General features: G+C 44.1%; 1 protein-coding gene across 1 annotated transcript in view; it reads right to left on the minus strand.

The window, feature by feature from the left end:
* The window catches only part of PPP4R2 (protein phosphatase 4 regulatory subunit 2), a 42,111-nt gene extending 27,532 nt beyond the window's left edge, over positions 1–14,579 (minus strand). Inside the window, exon 1 of the mRNA XM_073592027.1 lies at positions 14,425–14,579. Within this exon, the coding sequence (XP_073448128.1) occupies positions 14,425–14,564 (140 nt within the window). The 5' untranslated portion in view covers positions 14,565–14,579. The remainder of the gene's footprint in view (positions 1–14,424) is intronic.
* Between the last annotated feature and the right edge of the window lie 10,702 nt (positions 14,580–25,281).

Here is a 25,281-nt window from a genome sequence, read left to right on the forward strand (position 1 = left end):
TGATTTTTTACTTACCGTAAAATCCATTTCTCTGAGCTCATTGACAGATACAGCCTTCTATCTTCATAATGATAGGGTTATATCGCCTCCGCAGGAGTAGGCAAAACAAAACACTTGGCCACTCCCATGGGCCGTCAGTATATAACCCCCTCCCTGCTCTAGGTATTCAGTTTAGTGGCAAGCAGTAATAGAAGTATAAAAAGAACTCCATAGAGGGGTGGGGTGCTGTGTCTGTCAATGAACTCAGAGAAATGTATTTTACGGTAAGTAAAAAAAAAAAAAAAAATCCTAATTTTCTCATTCGTTCATTGACAGACACAGCCTTCTATCTTCATAACGAAAGACATCCCAAAGCAGTGCCAACATGAGGGGTGGGAAAACGAAAAATCCCAAGGCTAATACAAGAGCCAACCAGGTAACAAGAGCTTCACACAGGACCAGCTGGAACACATGCTGAACGCTACCCCTTCAAGAGGGAGTAGACCCTCTAAACAGCAGCCTGCGATAACTTGCAGCCAAAAGAGGCATCCGCAGAACTTGTGAAAACATACAACGACCAGTGGTCGCCTTGCCAACTTGCACAACGGACGCATGATGACAGAAGGCCCAAGAAGCACTAAGCGCCCGAGAAGAATGCGCTGTAACGAGAGAGACACAGAGACAGAGAGACAGAGACAGAGAGAGAGACACAGAGAGAGAGACAGAGAGAGAGAGCGCCGCACTGGTGGAAACAGACATCTAACCCCTGGAATAAAAAAAAGTCACGCACCAGGGAGTGCGAAACCAGGAGACGCTGAAGACGACCACTCAGGCCGACACCTGGGCCTCGATGGTACTCAAGGCCCATTCCTTCTATCCCCCTATGAGCAGTGTTGGAAACTGCAGCACCTGGCTCATCACAGCCAGGCCGTTAAAAACCAGCGACTCTAAAAACAGGATGGAAGAACGGTCCTTGGGACAGTATGTCCTTCTTGAGAGGCAGTCGCCAATGAATTGTTGGTGACCAGGCGCACCTGGTCGGCGTACCCAGAGCACCAGGACCCATCCAGAGCCAATAAAATGACCAGAATCCCCGCAGCCATGATCCTGCCAAAAAGCCACAGGAGAGGCTGGAGAGGAGGAAGGCAGAGTGTAAACGTGGGGTCACTAGAGCCGCCAGAAGATCCCGTGACCTTTCCAGAAAACTTGGTACCGTGCTATTGAGCCAGGAAGCAAAACAGATCTACCACAGGTGTGCCCCAGCAGAGACCAATACGATGAAACACAGCCCAGTGAAGGGCCCACCCTGTGGTCCAACCCTAACCAACTGAGGTATCCATTTTAAAGTATTCTACTCCTGGAAAGCGTATGGCAGAAAGGGCCAGAACGAGACACTCTGCCCACCGGAGGATACTGGCAACAGCCAGGGCCCCCCAACAGCCTATTTTGGCCCGCCCAGATGAAGGACATAAGCCACCGCCGTTGCCTTGCTTGATTGAATCCATACTGGGATCCCCGGAAGTCCATCCTTCCATAATCCAGAACTAGTCTGTTCGCATAATGTCTCATTATGCCAGGATTTTCCCGAAGGGAGCATGTATGGAACTTGTGCAAATAGAATCGCCTCAAAAAATAGATAACGTCGGACCCAACACCCACATGCAGATCTGCAGAGGAGCCCACCTGCCGGACAGTAAAATGAAAAATCGCAGCATGCAATTTCCGGAATATTGTCCGGGAGAAGAAACACTGGCCAGAGCTGAAGCCCAGGTCAGGCTCAGTTAATCCAACGATCTGGCAGGGCCAAGCAGACTTCGGATAGTATAGACTCCAACTGAAACCAGTCAAGGTTTGTATAAGAACAACGTTGCTCCTCGGAGTAGTCGGAGAAGACCATCCAGGTAGCTCAGGATCGCGTAACCACGCCAGATCCGGGGCCAACCCCTCAAGAACACCTGAGAAGCGGTGGTCAGACCCAAATGGGCAACACCACAAGCTCATAATGCTCCACACCCACAGCAAAAACGTAGGAAGTGCTGGAGTCGGGCACATAATAGAATGCTTAAGTAGCATTCATGATGTCGATAGAAGTCAGAAAATCCCCATGATGGAGTGCCACTGCTGTGCGGACGGACTCCACCCTGAACTACTGTACCCCCACAAGGCAGGCCAGGGTCTTGAGATTCAGAATTAGCTGTACCATGCCCTCCATCCTGTAGACTGAACAGGTTTGAATAAAACCCCTGAAACCGTTCTCAGCACGTTAACCAGGACCATCACGCTCTACAGCAACACGGCTTGCACAGCCCCCCGCGGAGAACAGCCAGCAGTCTGGAGACAAACACCCTTGGAAGAAAAAAAAAAAAAAACCCCACCTCTTTGGAGGAACACAGCCGGAAAACTATCTTGTAGGCCCCATTCTGGGGCCACCCCCCCAGCGCCCAGTCACCAGGACATTCCCCTCCTGGGCCCCAAAAAGCACCTCCTGGGCCCATGGGATACCCCCCCAGTAGCAAACCCAATGGTGGAAAGGGGGGGGGGGGGGACAGAGTGCCCACAAAGCCCCTAGGCCAGAAGCCTGGGCCTCACTTGGGAAGGAAAGGAGGGGGGGGGGGGAATGGAGGAGAAACCCGGATGGACCGACCACCCCAGAGAGTACCCGCACCCCCCACCCCTCCAGGGAAGGAGAGGTGGGGGGCCCCTTACTTACCGCTCCAGCGAAGTGCACGGGTAACGCTCCCAGACAGATCCTCCTCACCACCGAAGTGGGGGGGGGGCTGTCGGTCATGAGGAACGCTGCGACACAGGCAGAGACCCAGTCGTATGTGACCTCGTGAGATGTTTAACTCACAGGGCCAGCCTCTGTCCAGTGGGGCTATGTCGCGGCCGATCTAGCGTGTAGCTGAGCACTGCATGCGCTGGCCAGACTAGGGTGACCCCTGGATCTAAGTATCCAGTCCGTCGCCCAGCCCGGCAGTTGATTGTAGATCTCACTGGAAGAAAATACAGAAAAGAGAAAACAAAAATTCCCAGGACTAGAGATCCCAGCAGGGAACCAAGTCCTTACTCCTGACTAGGCAGAAAAAAAAACAAACTGAATACCTAGAGCAGGGAGGGAGTTATATATCGAATATGGACGGCCCATGGGAGTGGCCAAGTGTTTGTTTTTTTTTGTTTTGTTTTTTCTGTCTAGTCCTACTCCTGCGGAGGCGATCTAACCCTATCGCTTTGAAGATAGAAGGCTGTGTCCGTCAATGAACGAATGAGAAAATGGTGACGTGTTCAATACTTATTTTATCCACTGTATGCATTTTCAACTATCTTTTAAGCCATTTGCGTGGAGTGCCACTTGAAGCCAGTCTACTGCTTGAGATCATTAAGCAAGACCAACAGTGTGCAGAAGGTTTCATAACGCATACAAACAGCTTGTTAAAAGGTAAGGGAGCATTTAGTTTTAATGATCCGTGCACCGCTCTGTCTTCATGGGTACATTTGTAAACTGCTCTAGTATAACTGGTTTGCATCAGCTGTTCAGGAACAAGGAAAAAAAAAAAAAAAAAAAAAAAAAAAAAAAAAAAAAAAAAAAACTTACTTTATGTCCAAGATGAGCAACAACTGGATAATGAGCCCATTTCATGACTTTTTAATGCTCCCAAACAAAAAGGGTAATTGCTGCAGTTAAAGGGGCACATCAAAAAAAAAAAAAAAACGCTCCATCAAGAGAGTCAGGACCATGAATAAGCTTGGTAACATTGCAGGGGAAACCCAAACCAAAAAGTTAGGAGCTGACAAGCAGGTTTAGTCTTTCCACACAGCCTGATGCAGCAGTCCTGGGATTTGAAAACCATGCTGTTCTTCCTTATTTCCTAGGCAGCTGGGATGGACGAAAGCAGTTCTGATTGGTCAGCATGTGGCCACACTAACCAATTAGAACTGTTCTGATCTGATCTGTACAAGAATCCCCAGGAAAAAAAAGTGGCGATAGAACAACGCGATTCTCAAAATTTCAGGACCGCCACAACAGGCTGTGTTACCCAATGAGGTAAGGGCAGCGAAGACCGGGAGTTTGGGAAGGGTGTAGAGCGCCAATTCATTTTTTCTAAAAAGGTGTTCTTACACTTTAAAAAAAAATGTAAACCCACCCCCAAATAAATTCAGTTAGAACTTTTACTAGTTTTTGTTGCTGTACCCTTGCTGTGGAGATTCAGCTTTTGTTTTTTTAATAACAAATTTACACTGGATTAAAAAAGTAAAAAGAGGCTACTAATAAATTCTCAAATGAATGGGCTGCCAGTGCATCAGAATGCAGCCAACATTGGAGACGCACATTTTTTTTTTTTTTTGGAGGTAGCGCACAACACACAAGCATTACTATGCATAAAGCTCTTCTCTGTAGATGTACGGTATCAGAGAATGTTTATCACACCATATAGGTGTCCATGGACTAGAAGTGAATTTGTACTTCTGTTTAAGTTGTTACAAAACACTGAAAATAAAAGGTTACATTATTCCTGCAGGAACAAGCCAAGTGGAGAACACTTTGAGCTGTTTGCATTTATGCAACATTGGCTCTGTTCTGTGATAACTGTATCAATTCAGAAAACATCACAGATGTTAACCCCGTGACTACAGGCTGAAGGCTTTTGATACACTTTACATAGTTTGGGACAGCTTGGCCCAAACTATGTCCCTCACTAAAGTGAGGCCGCTGGGCTACATACAGAGCTGTGTTCCAGGTTGGAGCCGAGACTTCCCGTCTCATACGCAGAAAACATTATAGTCTATCTGATCGGCGCTCAGCCATTCAGAGAAAGCAATGTATTCTAGTAATGAATAGTCAGAGGTTGTAAAATCAGCCCGCCTCTCTGACTCAGCCAATCAGAGCAAGCTTTGTAGTCATTGCTAGAATGCATCGCTTTCTATGAATGGCTGAGCGAAAATCAAATAGACTAATGTGTTCTGGGTATGAGACAGCAAGTCTCGGTTCGCACCCGGAACAGTGCGGTATGCTGCATTTAGCCTCAGCTGCATACAATTTATACGGCACATCCAGAGGCCCCACATGTTAGTGAGGGACATAGTTTGTTTGGGCCAGCTGTAGGACCATACCCTTGGATCTGACTAGTGGAGGATAAAAAGTGCTGGAGGAGAAAGGATTCCATTTAAAATGGGACAAATGCACTGTATGATCTTTCATTATAAGGGGGTCATATACAGTGGGGACAGAAAGTATTCAGACCCCCTTAAATTTTTCAATGTACACACAGCACCCCATATTGACAGAAAAACACAAAATTGTTGACATTTTTGCAGATTTATTAAAAAAGAAAAACTGAAATATCACATGGTCCTGAGTATTCAGACCCTTTGCTGTGACACTCATATATTTAAGGTTCTGTCCATTTCTTCTGATCATCCTTGAGATGGTTCTACACCTTCATTTGAGTCCAGCTGTGTTTGATTGGACTTGATTGGGAAAGCCACACACTTGTCTATATAAGACCTTACAGCTCACAGTGCATGTCAGAGCAAATGAGAATAATGAGGTCAAAAGGAACTACATGAAGAGCTCAGAGACAGAATTGTGACAAGGCACAGATCTGGCCAAGGTTACCAAAAAAAAAAAAAAATTCTGCTACACTTCAGGTACCCAAGAGCACAGTGGCCTCCATAATCCTTAAATGGAAGACGTTTGGGACGACCAGAACCCTTCCTAGAGCTGGCTGTCTGGCCAAACTGAGCTATCAGGGGAGAAGAGCCTTGGTGAGAGAGGTAAAGAAGAACCCAAAGATCACTGTGGCTGAGCTCCAGAGATGCAGTCGGGAGATGGGAGAAAGTCAACCATCACTGCAGCCCTCCACCAGTCGGGGCTTTATGGCAGAGTGGCCCAACGGAAGCCTGCATGGAGTTTGCTAAAAAAAAAAAAACACCTGAAGGACTCCAAGATGGTGAGAAATAAGATTCTCTGGTCTGATGAGACCAAGAGAGAACTTTTTGTCCTAAATTCTAAGGGGTATGTGTGGAGAAAACCAGGCACTGCTCATCACCTCTCCAATACAGTCCCAACAGTGAAGCATGGTGGTGGCAGCATCATGCCGTGGGGGTGTTTTTCAGCTGCAGGGACAGGACGACTGGTTACAATCGAGGGAAAGATAAATGCGGCCAAGTACAGAGATATCCTGGACGAAAACCTTCTCCAGAGTGCTCAGGACCACAGACCAGGCCGAAGGTTTACCTTCTAACAAGACAATGACCCTAAGCACACAGATAAAATAACGAAGGAGTGGCTTCACAACAACTCTGTGACTGTTCTTGAATGGCCCAGCCAGAGCCCTGACTTAAACCCACTTGAGCATCTCTGGAGAGACCTAAAAATGGCTGTCCACCAACGTTTACCATCCAGCCTGACAGAACTGGAGAGGATCTGCAAGGAGGAATGGCAGAAGATCCCCAAATCCAGTTGTAAAAAACTTCTACTAAATACTGAGCAAAGGGTCTGAATACTTAGGACCATGTGATATTTCAGTTTTTCTTTTTTAATAAATCTGCAAAAATGTCAAAAATTCTATGTTTTTCTGTCAATATGGGGTGCTGTGTGTACATTAAATGAGGAAAAAAACGAACTTAAATGATTTTAGCAAATGGCTGCAATATAACAGAGTGAAAAATTTAAGGGGGTCTGAATACTTTCTGTCCCCACTGTACTTAAAGCAGAGCTCCACCCAAAAGGAGAAGCTCCGCTTGTTTGCTTCCTCCCCCCTCCAGTGGCACATTCGGCACCTTTCAGAGGGGAGGGGGAGCGGGTACTTGCCCCCACTTCTGGGAGAGCTCGCCGTGGCGAGATTCCTTGGAAGTTCAGTCCCCCTCCTTCCTCCGCTGCGACAAAGCGCAGCGCGATTCGTGCATGCACAGTAGGGAACCAGCTGTGAAGCTGAAAGGCTTCACTGCCGGTTTCCCTTACCAAGAATGGCGGTGGCAGCACCCGAGAGGCATTTGGAAAATCGACTGGGGTGCGGGATCCCTGGACAGGCAAGTGTCCCAATACTAAAAGTCAGCAGCTACAGTATTTTTATTTTTCCTCTTTAAGCCTAGTACACAAGGGCCGAATGTCGGGTGACATCGGCCAGTTCAATAAAAACTAGCTGACATTCGGCCCGTGTGTATGGCCGTCAGCCAGCTTCTGCTGGATCCCAATGGCTGAAAGCGCTGACTAGAGTGTTCATGGGGGGGGGGATCTCCCTGTCAGAAAACAGCAGCAGGGGAGGTTGCTGTAGTAACATCAGATTGCTAGTACAGCAGCTCCAACCAGAGTGGTCAGTTTTTTTTTTTTTCGTTCAACCCGCTAGTGGTGTGTACTAGGCTTTAAAAGGTGAGTGCACACCCAGTGTTGGTGTTCACAGGAGGTTGGAAGAGTGGATGCACTATAAAGTCAGATTCAAGAGACACTTTTTTTTTTTTCTTTCTTAAAAATTTACACACGCCCCCCCCCCCCCCCCCTGCAATGGGGGGGGGGGGGGGGGGGACACGAGACCTTTGAGTTGTGATCGCACTACATCTGATTGAATAAATAAATATATATATATATATATATATATATATATATATATATATATATATATATATATATATATATATATATACACATATATATATATACACACACACACACACACACACAATTAGGCAATACAGTATTCAGAGGATCAGGATTAGGCTGGATGATATTTTATTCCCTTCACCTGCCCACTGAATACATTCTCTACCTATGACAGAGATGGTGTGAATTTCACAGAACAGAGGTAAGGCTTCTGTCTGTCACTGCACTATGCCCATCATGACAAAAACGAATACCAAGCTGCAAATGTACTGTTCCCATGTTAGACATCTCTGCTCTAATAAAGTAATTAATGAAGCCTGTGTAATGAACGAACTATGGTTTGGCGAAAGCAACTGGGCAGGGGCTTGCTGGAATAATGAACAAGTGCTAAACGCAATGAGGGTGTAACTCTTAACTGCAAGACAACTTTCTCATGTCGCAGGTTGTCTTTCCCATCGTTGTCATGAACAGCAGTAGCTGTGGATCTCACAATGTGTCAAGTCAGTATCAGCACCAGGCTAATAATCCTGGGCACATGATTTCAGATTTTTGCGTAGTCACAGCAACACAATTTATAAACTATAATTTGAGGCCTTGTCTACGTGAATGGAGTTTGTGAATTGGTTAGGTAAGCAGTCACACTACATAGTTATTGGTAAATTTTGAGGATCCGAGATTAAATCTGAAATGCAAACATGGGATCCGTTTTAGATAAAGGTAGAAGTCGATTAAAAATTTCGGGTACGATTCATCAATTTTTTTTTTAATAGATTAATCGACTAATTTCGACTAATTATAAAGCACATACAGATCCAACTACTTTTAGCTGATTTAGCACCGTTGTTATGGCAACGGCCGAAGCCGGACATAGCGGGGCATGGCTAGGACGTCACACGTCAAACTCAGCCTCAACGTGCCCATAATCGCAGCCTCACTGTCACTGTAGTTAGTGCCTGTATTACACAGTCTGAGGGCATCTCCCGCTGTGTGTCTCTAAACTGAGTGTGAAAATTTTGGCCGCACTGTGAGAAAAGTCCCGCCCTCCTCCTAGATCAGCTCGTGTGTGATAGACAGAACACTGCGTCTATCACACAAGCTGATCTAGGAGGAGGGCAGGAATTTTCTCACAGTGCGGCCAAAATTTTCACACTCAGCTCAGAGACGCACAGTGGGAGATGCCTGCAGACTGCGTATGACGTATAGTGGAGGAGGGAGTGGAGCGCTGCAGCCACAGCTTGGCTTAAAGCGGCCCCAGGGCAGACAGCTCAAAAAAAATTCTCTCTCGTAGTTATGATAGCAGCAGGAGGGGGGGGGGGGGGGGGCTGGGGAGTGGACAGAGCTGACAGGTGGGGAGGTAGGAGAGGAGAGCTGTGGCTGACGGAGGCATGTAAACTGACCACGTTGTCAGGGACCAGCAGCCATGATAAACCATGATCAGTTTACAGGGGGGGGGCAGAACCAGGCAGTAACAGCCAGGTTTTTTAGGTTATACAGAGGGCCAAATTACACAGCACAAGCATCAAGCATTGTGCCGTTATTCATGCTTTAAGGAAACAGGATTTTTTTCTTTTTTTAGGGTAAATGCTTTAAGCAAAAACTTATGAGGTCTTGTCCCAACCCCCCAATCGTAATTTTTGAGGGCTGGGTATATACTGAAACAATGGAATAAAATCAGGCATAACATAACAAAAGATGCTCTGACCAGCCTGGTCCATGGAACAAGTCCCAAAAGTGAGATGACTGTCCAAAAACACTGACGCGTTTCGAGGGGAGACCCCCTCTTCCTCCGAGTAATTGGCACCACACTAGTATGGGCAAAGATACAAATTAACTAAACACCACCACCTATGCTTATTTACAACTGCAATTCTAAAAAAAAGTTGGAACATTGAATAAAATCTACATAAAGAGAGAATGCAATAGATTTGCAAATCTGATAAATCCATATTTTATTCATAATAGAAAACATTTAAAATGTTAAAAACAAAGAAAATATATATTTTTAAACAAAAAGCTGTAAGTGATACCAACAAGGAAGAGCTGGAAGACAATTTTGCAACCAATTAGGCAAATTTTGCCAAATTGACAACTGGTCAGTAACACGATTGGGTATAAAAAGAAGCACCTGAGAGAGTCATGTCTCAGATGCAAGGATGGGCAGAGGTTCACCAATCTGAAAAGCTGCATCTAAAAATTGTCGAACAATTTAAGAATAAGGTTCTTCAACATGAAGGCCTCATGTACACTGCTGAGGTAGATGTTTAGGAGCAGTTGGGCATTTTTATGCTCCTGAACTCTCCTCTATGTTATCTTAGTACATGTACACAGGATCGTATATAGCTGTTTCTAGGCAGTTGCGTTTAGAGGCTTTTTTTGGAAACCAAAAAAAAAAAAAAAGCTTTCAGAAGCTGTGTTTAGAGGCATTTCAAACGCTAAAAGTGGTTAAACGCATTTTCATCTAGTAGTGTTTTTAAAAGGGAAACATTTTATTTATTACTTTTGTGCATGGAAAATGCTAAAAACACACCAAAAACTCAATTATCACTGTATGCAAGCTTGATATATCAGCCAATTATGCTGTACAATACACATTCTCTGGGTAATTACACAGCTGAACACACATATTAGAAAAGTATCCTGTGGATATGCCTTGAGCCATCAATAGATGTGTCCTGTAGCGACGAACTCTGGTCCTCTCACGCAATTTTCTACGTCTTTGGAGCTTCAGCAAAAGCAACATCAGGAGCATTTCCTCACACATGCTCATCATGGGATCCATATTAACAAACCAACCAAAAAATAACAGCTAGCTACAAGCACACTGCTTTCTCAGCTGCTACTCACACTGTTCTCCCACAGGATAGCTGAAATAGTTAATACTTGTTTTTAGTGCGCTCTAATCATTTGGGAGGGTCCTGAGGTTATCTTTAGTAAATGCTGCTGAACACAAACACAGCAAAACGCCACTAAACACACATTTTTAAATGTGGATTACTAGCTGTGATGTTCCTGCGTTCAGGAGAGGTTGAGAAACGTCCCATTTACATGAAGCCAAAATTGCAAAGACTTTAAATATATCGTCATCTACAGTACATAATATCAAAAGATTCAGAGAATCTGGAAAAATATCTGTGCTCAAGAGACAAGGCAGAAAACGCAATGTTGGATGCTTGTGATCTTCCCGCCAGTAGGAGCGCCATTGAGGCTGGGTAGTGAATAAAAGCTCAGAGCCTAGAAATAAGGTATAAACATATCACAGTTGATTAGAAAAAAAAAAAAAAAAAAAAAAAAAAAAAAAAAAAGCAGCCAACATGCAATATTGGCTTTAAATCAGCAAAGCGCAGTGGCTGATGGTACAGATGACCCTAAACACAGATTCCAGCCAATGGAATGGACAGTGGGTAATCTCAGGCAACAGTGGATGACTCAGGTCTTGGACCCAGACAGTGGTAGATTTAAGCCAGGTGACCCCAGGGTACATATAAGAAGCCGGAGTATCCAGCAGCCGCTGGGGTCCCAGAGATGAGGTGCCCGTGGGCTGGAAGCGACACGCTCAGGAATCTGGAGAGGACGTCCCGGTGCTGGTGGAAGTGCCCGGGGGAGGGGGGGGTTTCACTAGTGCGGCCACTGAGGACACTGGAAAGCTGCTCCAAAGCTACAAAGGAAAGATGATTTGGAATAAAACAGCTGGTTGCTATGACCAAGGACCCTGATCCTGTGATGGACATCACTGCATGGGCTCAGGAATACTTCCATAAATCATTGACTGAACAGTTCGCCGTGCCATTCAAAAATACAAGGTAAAGCTCTATTATGCAAAGAAGCCATGTCTGAACATGATCCAGAAACACTGCCATCTTCTCTGGCCCAAAGCTCATTTAAAACATTCTGCTGCAAAGTGGAAAACTGTTCTGTGGTCAGGCGAATCAAAATTCTAAATTTTGATACCTCTGGACTAAGGAACCTTCCGGCTTGTCATCAGCACTCGCTTAAAAAAAGCCGACATCTCTGATGGTATGGGGGTGCATTAGTGCATATGGAACGGGCAGCTTGCACATCTGGAAAAGAACCATCAATAATAAAAGATACCCCACTTTTAGGGAAGGACTTGCATATTTGAGCAGGACAATGCTAAACCATATACTGCATCTAAGACAACAGCATGCCTTAGTAGTAGAAGAGTCTGGGGGCTTAACTGCCCTGCCTGCAGTCCAGACCTTTCACCCATTGAAAATGTATGGCATATCTTGAAACAAAAAAATACAACAGACAACCCAGGACTGTTGAGCAGTTAGACCCCTTTCACACTTGCCGGCATTTTTCAGGCGCTACAGCGCTAAAAATAGCACCTGAAAAACGCTAAAAATAGCGCCTGAAATCAATGGGACAGCGCGGCTATACCGCGGTAATACCGAGGCTATAGCCGCGCTGTACGAGCGGGTTTAACCCTTTTTCCGCCGCCAGCGGGGGTTAAAACCGCACCGCTAGCGGCCGAATACAGCCACAAAAATGACGGTAAAACAGCGCTAAAAATAGTGCTGTTTTACCGCCAACGCCCCCACCGCCCCAGTGTGAAAGGGGCCTTATGGAAACCAAATCACCTCCCCTTTTTACATAGAGCTTTCTCTTGTTTTACTGATTTGTATGTCTTGCTGGAAACAAACGGTTTAAATAAAGACTCTGGAGCTTACTTTACGAAGACAGAGCCCTTCCTAAAGTAAAACCAGGATCACAGCAATACATTTTAGTGACTATGATGGCTAGAAAGGTAATAACAGGCACAATGTGTCAACTCCATATATGTGAGATCCTAACAAGTTTTAAAATAACTGACAGGTTAGCGCATCTTTGACAGATAATTAGGAAAACACTCCACCTGTCCCCCTTAAGTTTACAGAAGTGACAAAGGAAAGTGAACCTACGCATCCTATCTTTACACGATTTCTAGCGGTAATGCTTGCCCAGCAGTTCGCCTATACAGACATTTCACAGGCCAATCTAGCACTGTCTGCTCTAGGCTGAGCTTAAGACAACTTGAGCAACCCCACCACCCACTGCTTATAGGATTCACTGAACATCTACGTCTTGCAGCCCGCAGTGCACACAAGTGGTCTTTTGCTATGCACAGTGCAAAGCATCTCCACAGGGCAAGTCCTTCAAGATTATTTGTTCAAAAATTTGCTACACAGCTAAACAAAAACCAAAAACACACAACTGTGAATACAGAAGGATAATCAAATGTAGGGTTCAATGCACCATATGAGCAGTGGTAAGGTGCATTCTACAAACACACTATATGTGCAGTCGGATTCAAACAGGGTTGGGTTACCCTTTTAAAAAAGCCATCTACTTGAACCTTTAAGCTAGCCATACACGTGGTGATTGAGTAATCAGATGTTCGATTCCATTTTCAAAGCAATTGGAAAGCAGTTAAGAACCTAAAATGAAGGCTTTGATCGACCACAAATAGATGAAATTTCTCAAATAGAACATGGTGGAAAAATCCAGTCTGTTGTGACAAAAAACTGCTGTAGTTTCTCCCCTGTTTTGATCCCATGTCAATGTGATCATTCAATAAACTTTATTGAAGCTGTCAATTTATTGCCCCATTTCAACTTCACAACCTACCATATTCTGCCGATCGAAATCTTGAGTGATAGAGTGCTTAGGTTTCTGTAACTCGAAAGTGGGAAAAATGTACTGAAAATGGACACGTATATGGCCAGTCTCAATGCAAGAAGGTGCTAATGCAGTAGTCCATGTTGCAGGTATACACACACACACACACCAGCAAAAAGATAGCATTCAGTTTATGGTCTGTGTGGGGGCACTTAACAGGAGGGATGCGACAGGAGAGCCGAAGAGGGACCCGAGAAGAGGGGAATCTGGGCTGCTCTGTGCAAATCCACTGCAACAAAGGAGGCAACTATTTTTTTTTTTTTTTAAACAAGACTTTACAATCACTTTAATGTGAACCAAAACATTGTCCTCACAAGCCTGCATCTAATTTAGGTACAGACGACACCAAGATTAAAGTGTAACTAAACCCTCCAAGGAAGCTATCTTAGCCTCTGTCTGATCTTCAGTTGCCATGGTGCTGCACATGTGATCAGTTATGACATCAGCCATTTAAAGAGGTTGTAGACCTCCCTTTCAAGTTGTACCTATAGGTAAGCCTTATTCTAGGCTTACCTGTAGGTACTGTAAATATCTCCAAAATGTAAGCCGTTTAGGAGATATTTACTGTATACTGCACCCATGACGTGATCGGCGCATGCGCTGTGAAGAAACGTCCCCCCGTGCTGTTTTTTCAAGAGCGAGTGTCGTGACCTGCAGCTCCCGCTCGCATGCGCGGGAATGATGTCACGTGGCTCTGGTCAGTCAAAGAGCCGGTTTCCGCGGCCCCCGGAAGGAAGAGGGGCAAACATGTAAGCGGCCTGCAGCGGGGACGGCGCAGGCTTAGTTTGCAGGTAATTGTCACATAATGTGCTAGTATGTGATGCATACTAGCACATTATGCTTTTACTTTGCAGGGTAAACAGGGTTTACTTCCTCTTTAATGACTTGACCGCCATCATTCATAGCATGCCTTGAACATACCGGTTTTTGGAAACCGTTAAATTGATGGGTTTAGTTCCAATTTAATGGGTGGGTATGGTTATTTATTTCATCACCCTGTGCTCCAAGTGCAGTTACTGCAGGCAGTAAGTGAGCATGCACCCTAGGTCGGTACTTTATTTATCATATGACAAGAATTCTGGAGAACAGAGAACATCCACAGATAAAACACCTCATTAGCGTTGCTAACATTTATCACCAATAATGGTGTACAGTAATGTCACACTTACATGGTCTCCCCAGTTTTCGCCACATGGCAAAGAAACTGATCCAGTTCTGGATGCGCTTCTTTCTTTCCTTTCTTTTCAAATTCTGAAGAGAGAAAAAATAAAGTGCAATTAGAGGCAGAAATATACTGGGGGTTATTCATCTTACAAAACCATAGCTTTGATAATTAATGAAAATCAACAAGACGATAGAAATCACGATTTGTGAAGTATAGCATTCAGATATGATAATGCAGCCAATGATCTAAAAATTACAGCTTGCTGCTTTTTTTTTTTTTTTTCTAGTTGTTGACAATGGACAATGCGTTTCTATTGAGGTCTATGGGGCCAAAAAAAAAAAAAAAAAAAAAAAAAAAAAAAAAAGCTCATGTACTTTTCTGAGCGACAGGCGTTTTGCTTCAGGAGACAGACCGCTCAGATGTGAACAAGGGCCATTGAAATGAATGGGATTTGGCTCGTTGACTTTTTTAGAGCTACAAGCAGAAAAATCGCTCACGTGTGAACGGGGCCTTAAACCCCACAATAGACCCCAACTGGACTGCTCAGTATGGCCCTTTGCCAACAGTCAAAATCATCACCACCAGTTCTGGAAAAGTAGCAGTGTGACTTCAAACGATGTCACCAGCTTGGTTTCGCTTCACATATGAATATCTAGGTACAGAAGAGATATAACAAATCACAGGATATATATTTTTTTTTTTTTTACAAGAAATAAGAGAAATATACACAAGTCTGCCTCACCTAGTGAGATTTTTACAAGAAAAGAAGGCTCATTTACTGACTAAGTTAATTACATTTCCTGTGACGCATCAAGTGGATTTCATCACTTTGAATTTAAGTTTAATCATTCAGATATCTGGTACAACCCTGCCATCATTTGATCCCTATATTCCCCAGGTATAGGGATACCCAATGCCTTCTGCCAGCCCCCCACATCAGTACAGGTCACAAGAACAAAAAAGAGCTTCTGTAAGCTTAGCATTTCAAGAGACCAGCAGTGACGGCAGCAGGACCTTTATCCCTCATTCACACTGGTGTGACTTATGCGATTTAACAGTTCCAAATCACACGACAAGACGCATCTGATTGCCGGCAATAGAAACGTTCATATCGCCATTAACTCTTGCTGCAGGGATTATGAAGGAGGTTCCTGCAACTGCATTTCTCCTGATTTCACTGCGACTTGCATAGACTTCTGTTAAATTAATTCATAAGCTGCAAAGAAAATCAGCAGTGTAAATCGCACTGATCTGCAGCTCTGAAATCATGCTGAAGTACCGTGATTTCAAAGCCCCACCAGGATGGAGGCGTAAAGGATAAGTTCACCTTAAAAAATAAATGCATTTTTTTTGCAGGGAAAACACAAAAGTGCATTTACTATTTATTTTTAAAGGAGCCATCACCCATGATCAGCACATCACAGGTGCAATGTCAGCCTTCTGCAGACTGTCAGTGTAGCGGTCTGCCCATACATCCGATTCAGGAGGCTCAATGGACTACAAGAGAGCTAACCAGCCCCCCCGCAATTCATTGAGAACTACAAGCTGTCAGCTGCAAAAGGCTTACGGTACTTGCAGGCATTAGTTTACATTACTCCGCGTGAATGATGTAGCCGCATGGGCAGAGCCGTGCTCCTTTCCAACTTGTGACAGTGGCTGCAGGGAGAAGATCCCTGGCCTGCTGTCGGGGGGGGGAGATGTGTTACATAGTAATTCTAACAGTAGGAATCACAAGGTATCAGATAATACCTTTAGAAATACCTTTAGAAATCCTCTACTCGGGGCACCTCTGACTTACACTTAGGCCGGCCATACATTATACAATTTTCTTGTACAACTTTCCTTTAGGATTTACCAAAACCATAGAATATGAGGTCAAACCTAAACACTTTCAATTTTGTATGCAATTAGGCAGGCTTTTGCACTACATAGTTGAAAGTAAATCTAAAGAAAATTGAATAAGAAAACTGTATGGTGCATGGTGACCTTTACTGCAGGGGGATCAACCTCCCCCCTCAAAGCCAAGGCCCCGCCTATCATCTATCCCTCAAAACAGTGCCTCAGTGGTTAAAGCGCTTCTCAAAGCAAAACCTTAAGGCTTGGTTAACATATGAGCCTCATGAGGCTCACAGCAGGGGTCCGGTGCATGCTGGAGAGATGTGGACCGGCTCTATAGAGAGAGAGTCAAAATCTCCTGCTATTGCGAATTGGATGTGGGGATTCTGCATTCAATTCACAATGGTGTGAAACCAACCTAAAGCGGAGTTCCACTCGTCTTTTAGTTTATTAAAAGTCAGCAGCTACAAAAAAAAAGTGTAGCTGCTGACTTTTAATAAACAGACACTCACCTGTCCCATGGTCCAGCAATGCAGCCGCCCGAAGCCTCGCGGCGCCATCATTGCAACTGAGGGCACCTGGCTGTGACAGTTTGCGGCTTCACAGCTGGGCACGTGCACTGTGCATGCGCGAGTTGCACTGCGCTCTCCTAGTGGCCAGGCAATCTTCTGGGACCTGTGATGTGTCTCAGAAGATAGAGAAGGAGGGGCCTCCTAGGAGGAGAGGAGTCGCCTAGGCAGCGAGAAGAGGGAAGGAGGAAGTACCTTTCAAAACCAGGTACACCACATCCCCCCCCCCCCAAAAAAAAAAAAATTACATGCCAAATGCTGCATGTAAGGGGGTGAGGAGTGCTTAAACCGAAAGTTACACTTTTGGGTGGAACTCCACTTTAAAACTATGATCTGCAAGTTTTCCCCAATCACCGTCTTCTAAAAGTATTCTTTTTTTATTTGTATTCGTTAAATATCAGTTTCTCATTTCTTGCCTTGGTGACACATTTCTGTCACCTGACAGGTATAGATCCAATAGAAATGGTATCTCTGCAGAGCACTTTTTAGACCCAGTAGTGCGCAGTGATACTCTGTGTGAGGGAGCCTTCTACACATTCGTAATTCCCTTCACTGCACATAAACCGGCACATCTCCTGAGCAGCTCCTCCCATCCTACCAACCTCACTCGAAGTTCCGTGTTGCTGTAGTAAATGGGGGGGGGGGGGGGGGGGGGGGGGAGTGACAGTTTTGCTGGCAGCTATGGGAGGCTTTGTGTTGCTGTGGAAACCGCATCTCTAAGCAGGCCTTTGTCAATTCCAAACATTTTTGCTATTTGATACATAGCAATGTGCTTAGACATTGTATTAGATGACAGTGGAATTTTGAAGGCATTAAGGGCTTGTTTACATTAGCGTTGTCCTTTGAAGAGCAATACTTGGTGGATCACTTTTCAAAAGGGCATTTGACAGGTGGTGAGGAAGTGATATGTCACCCCTTCACCAGCTGTTTTAACACCTAAAAACCCACAATAACGCACCACATTGTGCATTGTATGTGGTTGTAGAGTGGCGCCACTCACTTGGTATTGACCACCGAACATGACAGGGGGTAGAATTCTTTTAGAAAGTGCACCAGAACTGCGGGACATAATTGAAGTCTATGGGGAATGTGCAGCTAGCCCACATGAAAACCGCGGGTTAGCTGCACTTTAGCCAAAGGGCAGCGTGAAGTCCCCCTAAAGTGGAATTCCAGCTTACGGCCTCATGCACACTGCAGCTGTCAAATGACCAATTTAAAGGAATTTGACTTTTTTTTTTTTTTTTTTTACCCCTCTAGGTTAGCCTTTTTTGTACACACGCGTTTAGGGGCAAAAATCTGAAGGCAACAAAATAGCGTTCAGGAGAAGAGCGTTTGGGCAGAAAAAACACCCGATGTGCCTAAACGTGTGTAAAAGCAACTAAACACTAGGCACGCTTAGTGCTTGAGAGTTCATTCATTTCAATGACCAGAATTAATATTCTGATCAATGAAATGAATGCCCAAACGCATATGAAAATTCAGAGGAAAGGCATCCAGAAGAACTAAGGCCTGGTTCACACCTATGCATTTTTAAGCGCGTTTTCAGTTTTGCATAAACACACTACAGTCCATTTAACATGGTTTCCTATGGGTCATGATCACATCTGTGCATTTTATGGAAAGAGCCAGGGACTTTTTTCCGGTTCCATAGACTTCAATAGAGCTGCACAATTAATCGTTAAAAAATCATGATCTCGATTCAACCCCCCTGACAATCTCAATCTCTATTGCAAAGTTTGCAGATTCTTTCATATAACAAGTGGAGAGACTTATCTGCTCACTCAGCTGTCAAAAGAAAACAACTGGGCAGTCTGCCAAGTTTTTAACATGAAACATTGTAACTAACTCTTCCTTCTTAGATCAAAGGGATAAACTTCTGTGTGAAAAAAAAAAAATCCCTGCAAATGCAGAAAGTTTAACCACTTAAAGGCTAAATCTTTTTCTGACACTTGTTTCTTAAGTTAAAATCTATATTTTTTGCTAGAAAATTACTTGGAACCCCAAAACATTATATATATTGTAGCAGAGACCCTAGGGAATAAAATGTCAATTGCTGCAATATTTTATGTCACACTGTATTTGCCCAGCGGTCTTTCAAACGCATTTTTTGGGAAAAAATACACTTCAATGAATAAAAAAAAAAAAAAAAAAAAAAAAACGAAACAGTAAAGCTAGCCCAATTTTTTTTTTTGTTTTAATGTGAAAGATGTTACGTCGCGAGAATCGTGATCTATCTTCTAAGCAAAAAAATCGTGATGCTCATTTTTGCCAGAACCGTGCAGCTCTAGACTTCAATGGATCAAAAATGTGTATTGAAAGATGCAAAATGCACCTGGAATGTGCAAACTGAATAGGTATGAACCAGGCCTCACCATATATATATATATATATATATATATATATACACATATATATATATATATATATATATATATATATATATACACATACATACACATATACATACATATACACACACACTACATATATTTACCTATTCTCAAACTACTCCGGTTCAGTTATGTGATCCAGCAGCAGCTGTAGGGGAGAGCGACTACAATGGATGGGCCATAGGAGGCCTATGGGCGACATCCCTGCTCCAAGACAATGCCAGCCATTGTCGAGAGCCCTCTCCATTCCCCTGCAGCTTGCTGACACGGAAGATCACATGATTGGACCTGAGATGCCTGCAAACATCTTTTTTACACAGGTTAGCTAGCATTGGTCTTAATATTTTTTGGGGGGGGGGGGGGGGGGGGGGGCATTTTTAAGGTTTAGCCCTCATGCACACAGGCTGTTAAAAAAACGTTATGAAAACGCCAGTATCTTTGCAGTGATTTTTTTTTACTTTTTTCAGCTTTTTTGCAATAGCGTTTTTTAGCGTTTGAGCGTTTTTCCGCGTTAGCGTTTTTGAGCGTTTTTTTTTTTTTTCTTTTCCAATTTTTATTTTTTTTTCAATGGATCAAAAACGCTAAAAAAACGTTGGTGAATGACGTTTTTGAGCGAATCAGCGTTAGAGCGTTTTTACAGCAGAAAAACGTCTTTCAGAACCCACTGGTCCTGGGTTTTTTTTACAGCTTAAAAACGCCTATGCCACTTGCAGCTCAAAAACGCCTAGGTGGGCATGAAGCCATAGACTAACATAGACAGGCCTTTTTAAGCTGCAAAAAAAGCTCAAAAAAGCAGCTGTAAAAACGTCCGTGTGCATGAGGACTTAAAGTGATTGTAAAGTCTAATTTTTTTTCTACAAAAATATCAAATATGTTATACTTACCTGCTCTGTTGAAGTGGGTTTCCACAGAGCAGCCCAGATCCTCCTCTTCTCGGGCCCCTCTTCTGTGTTCCTTGCCCCTCCCTCCTGTTGAGTGCTCCAAAGCAAGCATCTTGCTATTGGGGCACCCAAGCCAAGCTGCAGCTCCGTGTATCCATTCAGACACAGAGCTGTGGTTCGGCCCCGTTGCCTCCATCTCCTGATTGGCTAACTGACTTTGACAGCAGCAGGAGCATGGTGCTACTGCTGTGTCTCAGCCAATCAGGAGGGAGAGTCCCGCATGGCCAAGATACTCCTGGACATCACTGGATAGAGATGAGGCTCTGGTAAGTATTAGGGAGGCTGCTGCACAAAGAAGGCTTTTTATCTTAATGCACAGAATGCATTAAGAAAAAATAAAATAAAAAAACCTTCCACCTTTACAACCCCTTTAACCACTTCACGCGAAACAAAGGACATGTACATTGTTTTGATGAAGTGGTTGTAGCGGGGTGCACAGTCGGCTTTCTCATGGTAACAACCGATGTAGCTCAGCCGTTATAAGGAGCACCCCTACCCACCGGGAGACCCGAGCGACCAGCCGGCACGTCCACCGACTGGCCAGGTCTCCGATGTAGTAACCCAGAAGCGACGTCACTTCCGGTTTACTCAGCTGCCAATGGGGCCGATTTAAAAAAAAAAAAAATTCCACAGTATTCCAAAATGCAGATTTGAATACTTTTAAGTGCAAAGGAGGGTTTTGGGGACCCCGCAAATGTAAACGGTGTTCAAATTATACGTGAGGGATCACTGCAATCGTTAGAGTGACCAATAATTCTAGCAAAGGACTGCCTTTAACTCTAAACTGGTAACCGTTAAATTTTAAAGTGTCGCCTATGGATATTATTAAGTACCGTAGTTTGTCGCCATTCCATGTGTGCACGCAATTTTAAACCGTAATATATTATGTATCTATTTACTCGGCGGAACATCATCTTTTACAATATACAAAAAAATTGGGCTAACTTTCCTGTTTAGTTTTTTTTTTTTTAATTCAGTGAAGTGTATCTTTTCCAAAAAAACTGAGTTTAAAAGACCACTGCACAAGTACAGTGTGACATAAAATATTGCAACGACCGCCATTTTATTCTCCAGAGTCTATACACATACACAAATGATGTTTGGGGGGTTCTAAGTAATTTTCTAGCAAAAGAAAAACAAAAACAAAAAAACAAACAGACTTTTACTTGTAAACCACAAGTGTCAAAATTAGGCTTGGTTCTTAGGTGGTTAAAGGGGAGTTCCGCCGGTTTTTGGTTTTTTTAAATCAGTAGCTACAAATACTGCAGCTGCTGACTTTTAAACACCCGAAGCCGATCTGTCCCTCAGCTCTCGGGTGCTGCTGCCGCCATCTTCGGTAAGGGAATCAGGAAGTGAAGCCTTGCGGCTCCACTTCCTGGTTCCCCACTGCGCAAGCGTGGCAAGCACTGCGCGTTCCCACTGGTCTCTGCTGCCTCCTGGGACCCGTGTGTCTCTCAGGAGACAGGGGGGGAACGGAAAGTGGCGTAGATACCCGCGGGTATTTATGCCCGGAAGTGGGAAAGCGGAAGTTCCATCCTTATGTGGAATTCCGCTTTAAAGTGGTTGTAAACCCTTACAATACAGTTTTTACTACAGGTAAGCTTATGAGGCTTGCTTACCTGTAGCTACCCTGGATATCTCCTAAACCTACACGGTTTAGGAGATATCCCCTGTATCAGCATGTTCGTGCTCATTCATGCCGTTGCCGGCGGCATGCGTGCAGGAGTGACATCATCGTGGCTCTGGCCAATCACAGCAGCCAGAGCAGTGTACGGGGACCGCTGTGGGAGCTTTGATCTAAGGTCAATATGCCTTGCAGACTTTTTTTTTGTGCGTTTACAACCACTTCAATGCATTCTATGCATTTATTCTACAGCTCAATGTCCTATTTTTACCTGTCACTGGCTGTGATTGACAGCAGAGGGAGCCAATGCACACACAAGATTTTTTTTACATTAATGCATAGAATACATTAAGGTAAAAAAAAAAAAAAAAAAAACCCTTCTGACTTTAGAGCCACTTTAAACTTGGATCAGAAAGGCTTCTTTGTGATGACTTGTAAACAGGATTTTTACATTTAAAAAGTTAAAATGAATGCAATCATTCCTCAAAGTAGGTACTGATGAATACGGCTCTGCCTGGCACTAACCCTTATAATCAGCAGAGGTCATGTAACAACGCCTGCTGGTGAAAACCTAGAGCAGTGTTTTTTCCCTGGAAAGCAAGACTTTTTTTTACTATTTTTTCCCAGCAAGCTTTCATTACCATCCAAATACAATCTACTTTTATAGAGTAAATCACAGCGACAATCATTAACAGGTTCAACTTTAGACTACATTCACATGACCGCAGGGGACCCACACCGTCAGGAGGGAGCATATTTCTGCAGCCAGGAGTCGCAGGTGTTTGTGCGCAGCTATAGCCTGCGATAGGCTGACAGACAACAGCAGCTCTATGCATGTAGCCACACATCTGAGCAATGACATGCATACAGGGATCAATGCAGAGGTGCTGTTACATGGGCTCAACTGCAGCATCAGTCAGCCCGATTTGTAAAGACTTTCTGGCCATGGCTGTATGCAAATGCCTATAGTTTCCGGGCTCAGAAATATGCTCAACGGCGCGCAACCATCTGAATGAGGCCTTAGCATCCAGAACTAGCAGGCAGCTTGTTAATGGACACTTGTGTTACTTCTGCAACAATTCTCCCAGTCAAAGAGAAGGGAAATCTGAACACACAGCATTAAAGTTTTGCAATCAAGAGTACTTGAACAACTGATAAAGCTGAAGGGGGCAAATAATTTTATGACCAAATACCAGCACACAACCCTGGCTAACAAATTTTAAAAGCAAAAGTCTAGATTTTTTTTTTTTTTTTCAACCAAGAGCTACCAATTGAAGCTAGCACCTCTTCCCTATTTCTTTGCAGTGCGATTCAAATCTCATCACAAAAAAAAGGTATTGGCAAGTACTTGAGCACAAGTAGTGGTACTCGAATTCACCGATAAAACCGGTATCGGTGCAACCCTATTCCAACACGTGAATGTCCATAATGCACACAGACTGGATTCACACTGTTCTGTGAGCAAGCAGTGCGTGCCAATGCGCAATTAGGCCCATATAGTTTCCACTTCTAAAAACACTCAAATGCATGCGCAAAAAAGTTAAACTATAAGCCCTCATGCACACAGGCTGTTAAAAAAACGTTATGAAAACGCCAGTATCTTTGCAGTGATTTTTTAAACTTTTTTCAGCGTTTTTGCAATAGCGGTTTTTAAGCGTTTTTCCGCGTTAGCGTTTGAGCGTTTTTCCGCGTTAGCGTTTTTGAGCGTTTTTTTTTTTCTTCAAATTTTTTTTTTTCAATGGATCAAAAACGCTAAAAAACGTTGGTGAATGACGTTTGAGCGTTTTTCAGCGTTAGAGCGTTTTTACAGCTGAAAAACGTCTTTCAGAACCCACTGGTCCTGGGTTTTTTTTACAGCTTAAAAACGCCTACGCCACTTGTAGCTCAAAAACGCCTAGGTGGGCATGAAGCCATAGACTAACATAGACAGGCCTTTTAAGCTGCAAAAAAAGCTCAAAAAAGCAGCTGTAAAAACGTCCGTGTGCATGAGGACTTAAGGGCTGACACAGCTGGACGGTGCACCAAGCGCTACCAGCATTCTGGGGCATTTGCTGCTATACACATTGCTCTAAAAACGCGAGTACCACTGTGCACCATCCAGCCACAGCAGCGGTCAGCCTCAGAGTCTTACAGAATGCCAGCAGCATGCTGGCTGGTTTGCCTAAAGTCTGGAGTCTCGTCTACCAGGGCTAAAATGTCCAGTGTGCACGAGGCCTAAAAAACAAATTGCAAACTAAAGACAGATGTACAAAATGAATGAATACTGACTCGGGTTACATCAGTTTTTTCTTAGATCTCAGCTACAGTACCCCTGGAACACAGAAGACCTCCATTTTAAAACAGACAAGCCCCTAAACCAGGGGTCTCAAACTGGCGGCACTCCAGCTGTTGCAAAATTACAAGTCCCATCTTGCCTCTGCCTGTGGGATTCATGCTTGTAACGGTCAGTCTTGCAATGCCTCATGGGATTTGTAGTTAAGCAACAGCTGGAGGGTCACCAGTTTGAGACCCCTGCGCTGGAACCACTCAGTACAGAGTTCAGCCCTGTCCATTCACAGCCTGCCATAGACTGACAGACTGCATACATCAGGGCTGGACAATGCACCTGTCCCTCCTGGGCACACTAAAGCATCAGAAGGGACGCACTGCAGCGGGATGCCCCGTGTACAAGGGGCATTAGCAAAAGACCTGACTGAACCAATCACACTTGTGTGAAAATCACCCTATGAGACATGAATAATTCAAATGTGGTTTTATATATTTTTTTTATATTTCCATAAGCATAAAGTCACAGTATCCTTATGCAATAGCAGGATTGCCATGTTCTAGTGACACACACCTGAAAACAGCATGCAGCGCATGTATCTAGCCATACAAGTGCTAGCGTGCCCCGTTACATTTTCCAGTGGCAAGGCTTGCTAAAACTTACAGTTCAGCAGCAGATATAAAGCCGTACACTGTATGCATAACAAACAGATTCTCTTTTCTCCCAGCCACCAACATAGAGCAGCAGAATACAGCATGAAGCCGGATTGTGCCGGTACTACTGGGGGAATAAGAAAGGGAGGGGGGGGGGGACAGAATCCCGGGAAATGCTAGAGGAGAGCAGGGAAACAGCAAGGAAAAGCGGAAAAAAAAAATGCCAATCTCTCCAGCTACAGAACACGCATGCTCAATCACACCCAGTTCACACAAATTTTTTTTTTTTTTTTTTTTTTATAAAAGGCACACCCTTCTCGCCTGTCTCACACACTCACCACCCCCCACCAGCCTTGGTAAGATTGATAATTATGCTGAACTTTTTCCAAGTAGGGCAGAAAACTAGCCTGGTTTTCCTCCACTGTGCACAAGCAACAGTCCAGAGCAGGGATACTTTCAAAGCAACATATTCCCATAGAAACAATACAGGAACACAGTTTACCAAAACACACACGAAAACACAGAGCAAGCAAAAAAAAAAAAAAAATCTAAGCATAAAAGCTTGTTGACATCGAGGATTAT

The sequence above is a fragment of the Aquarana catesbeiana genome, linkage group LG07, assembly GCF_042186555.1.
Source record: "Aquarana catesbeiana isolate 2022-GZ linkage group LG07, ASM4218655v1, whole genome shotgun sequence".
NCBI lineage: Eukaryota > Metazoa > Chordata > Amphibia > Anura > Ranidae > Aquarana > Aquarana catesbeiana.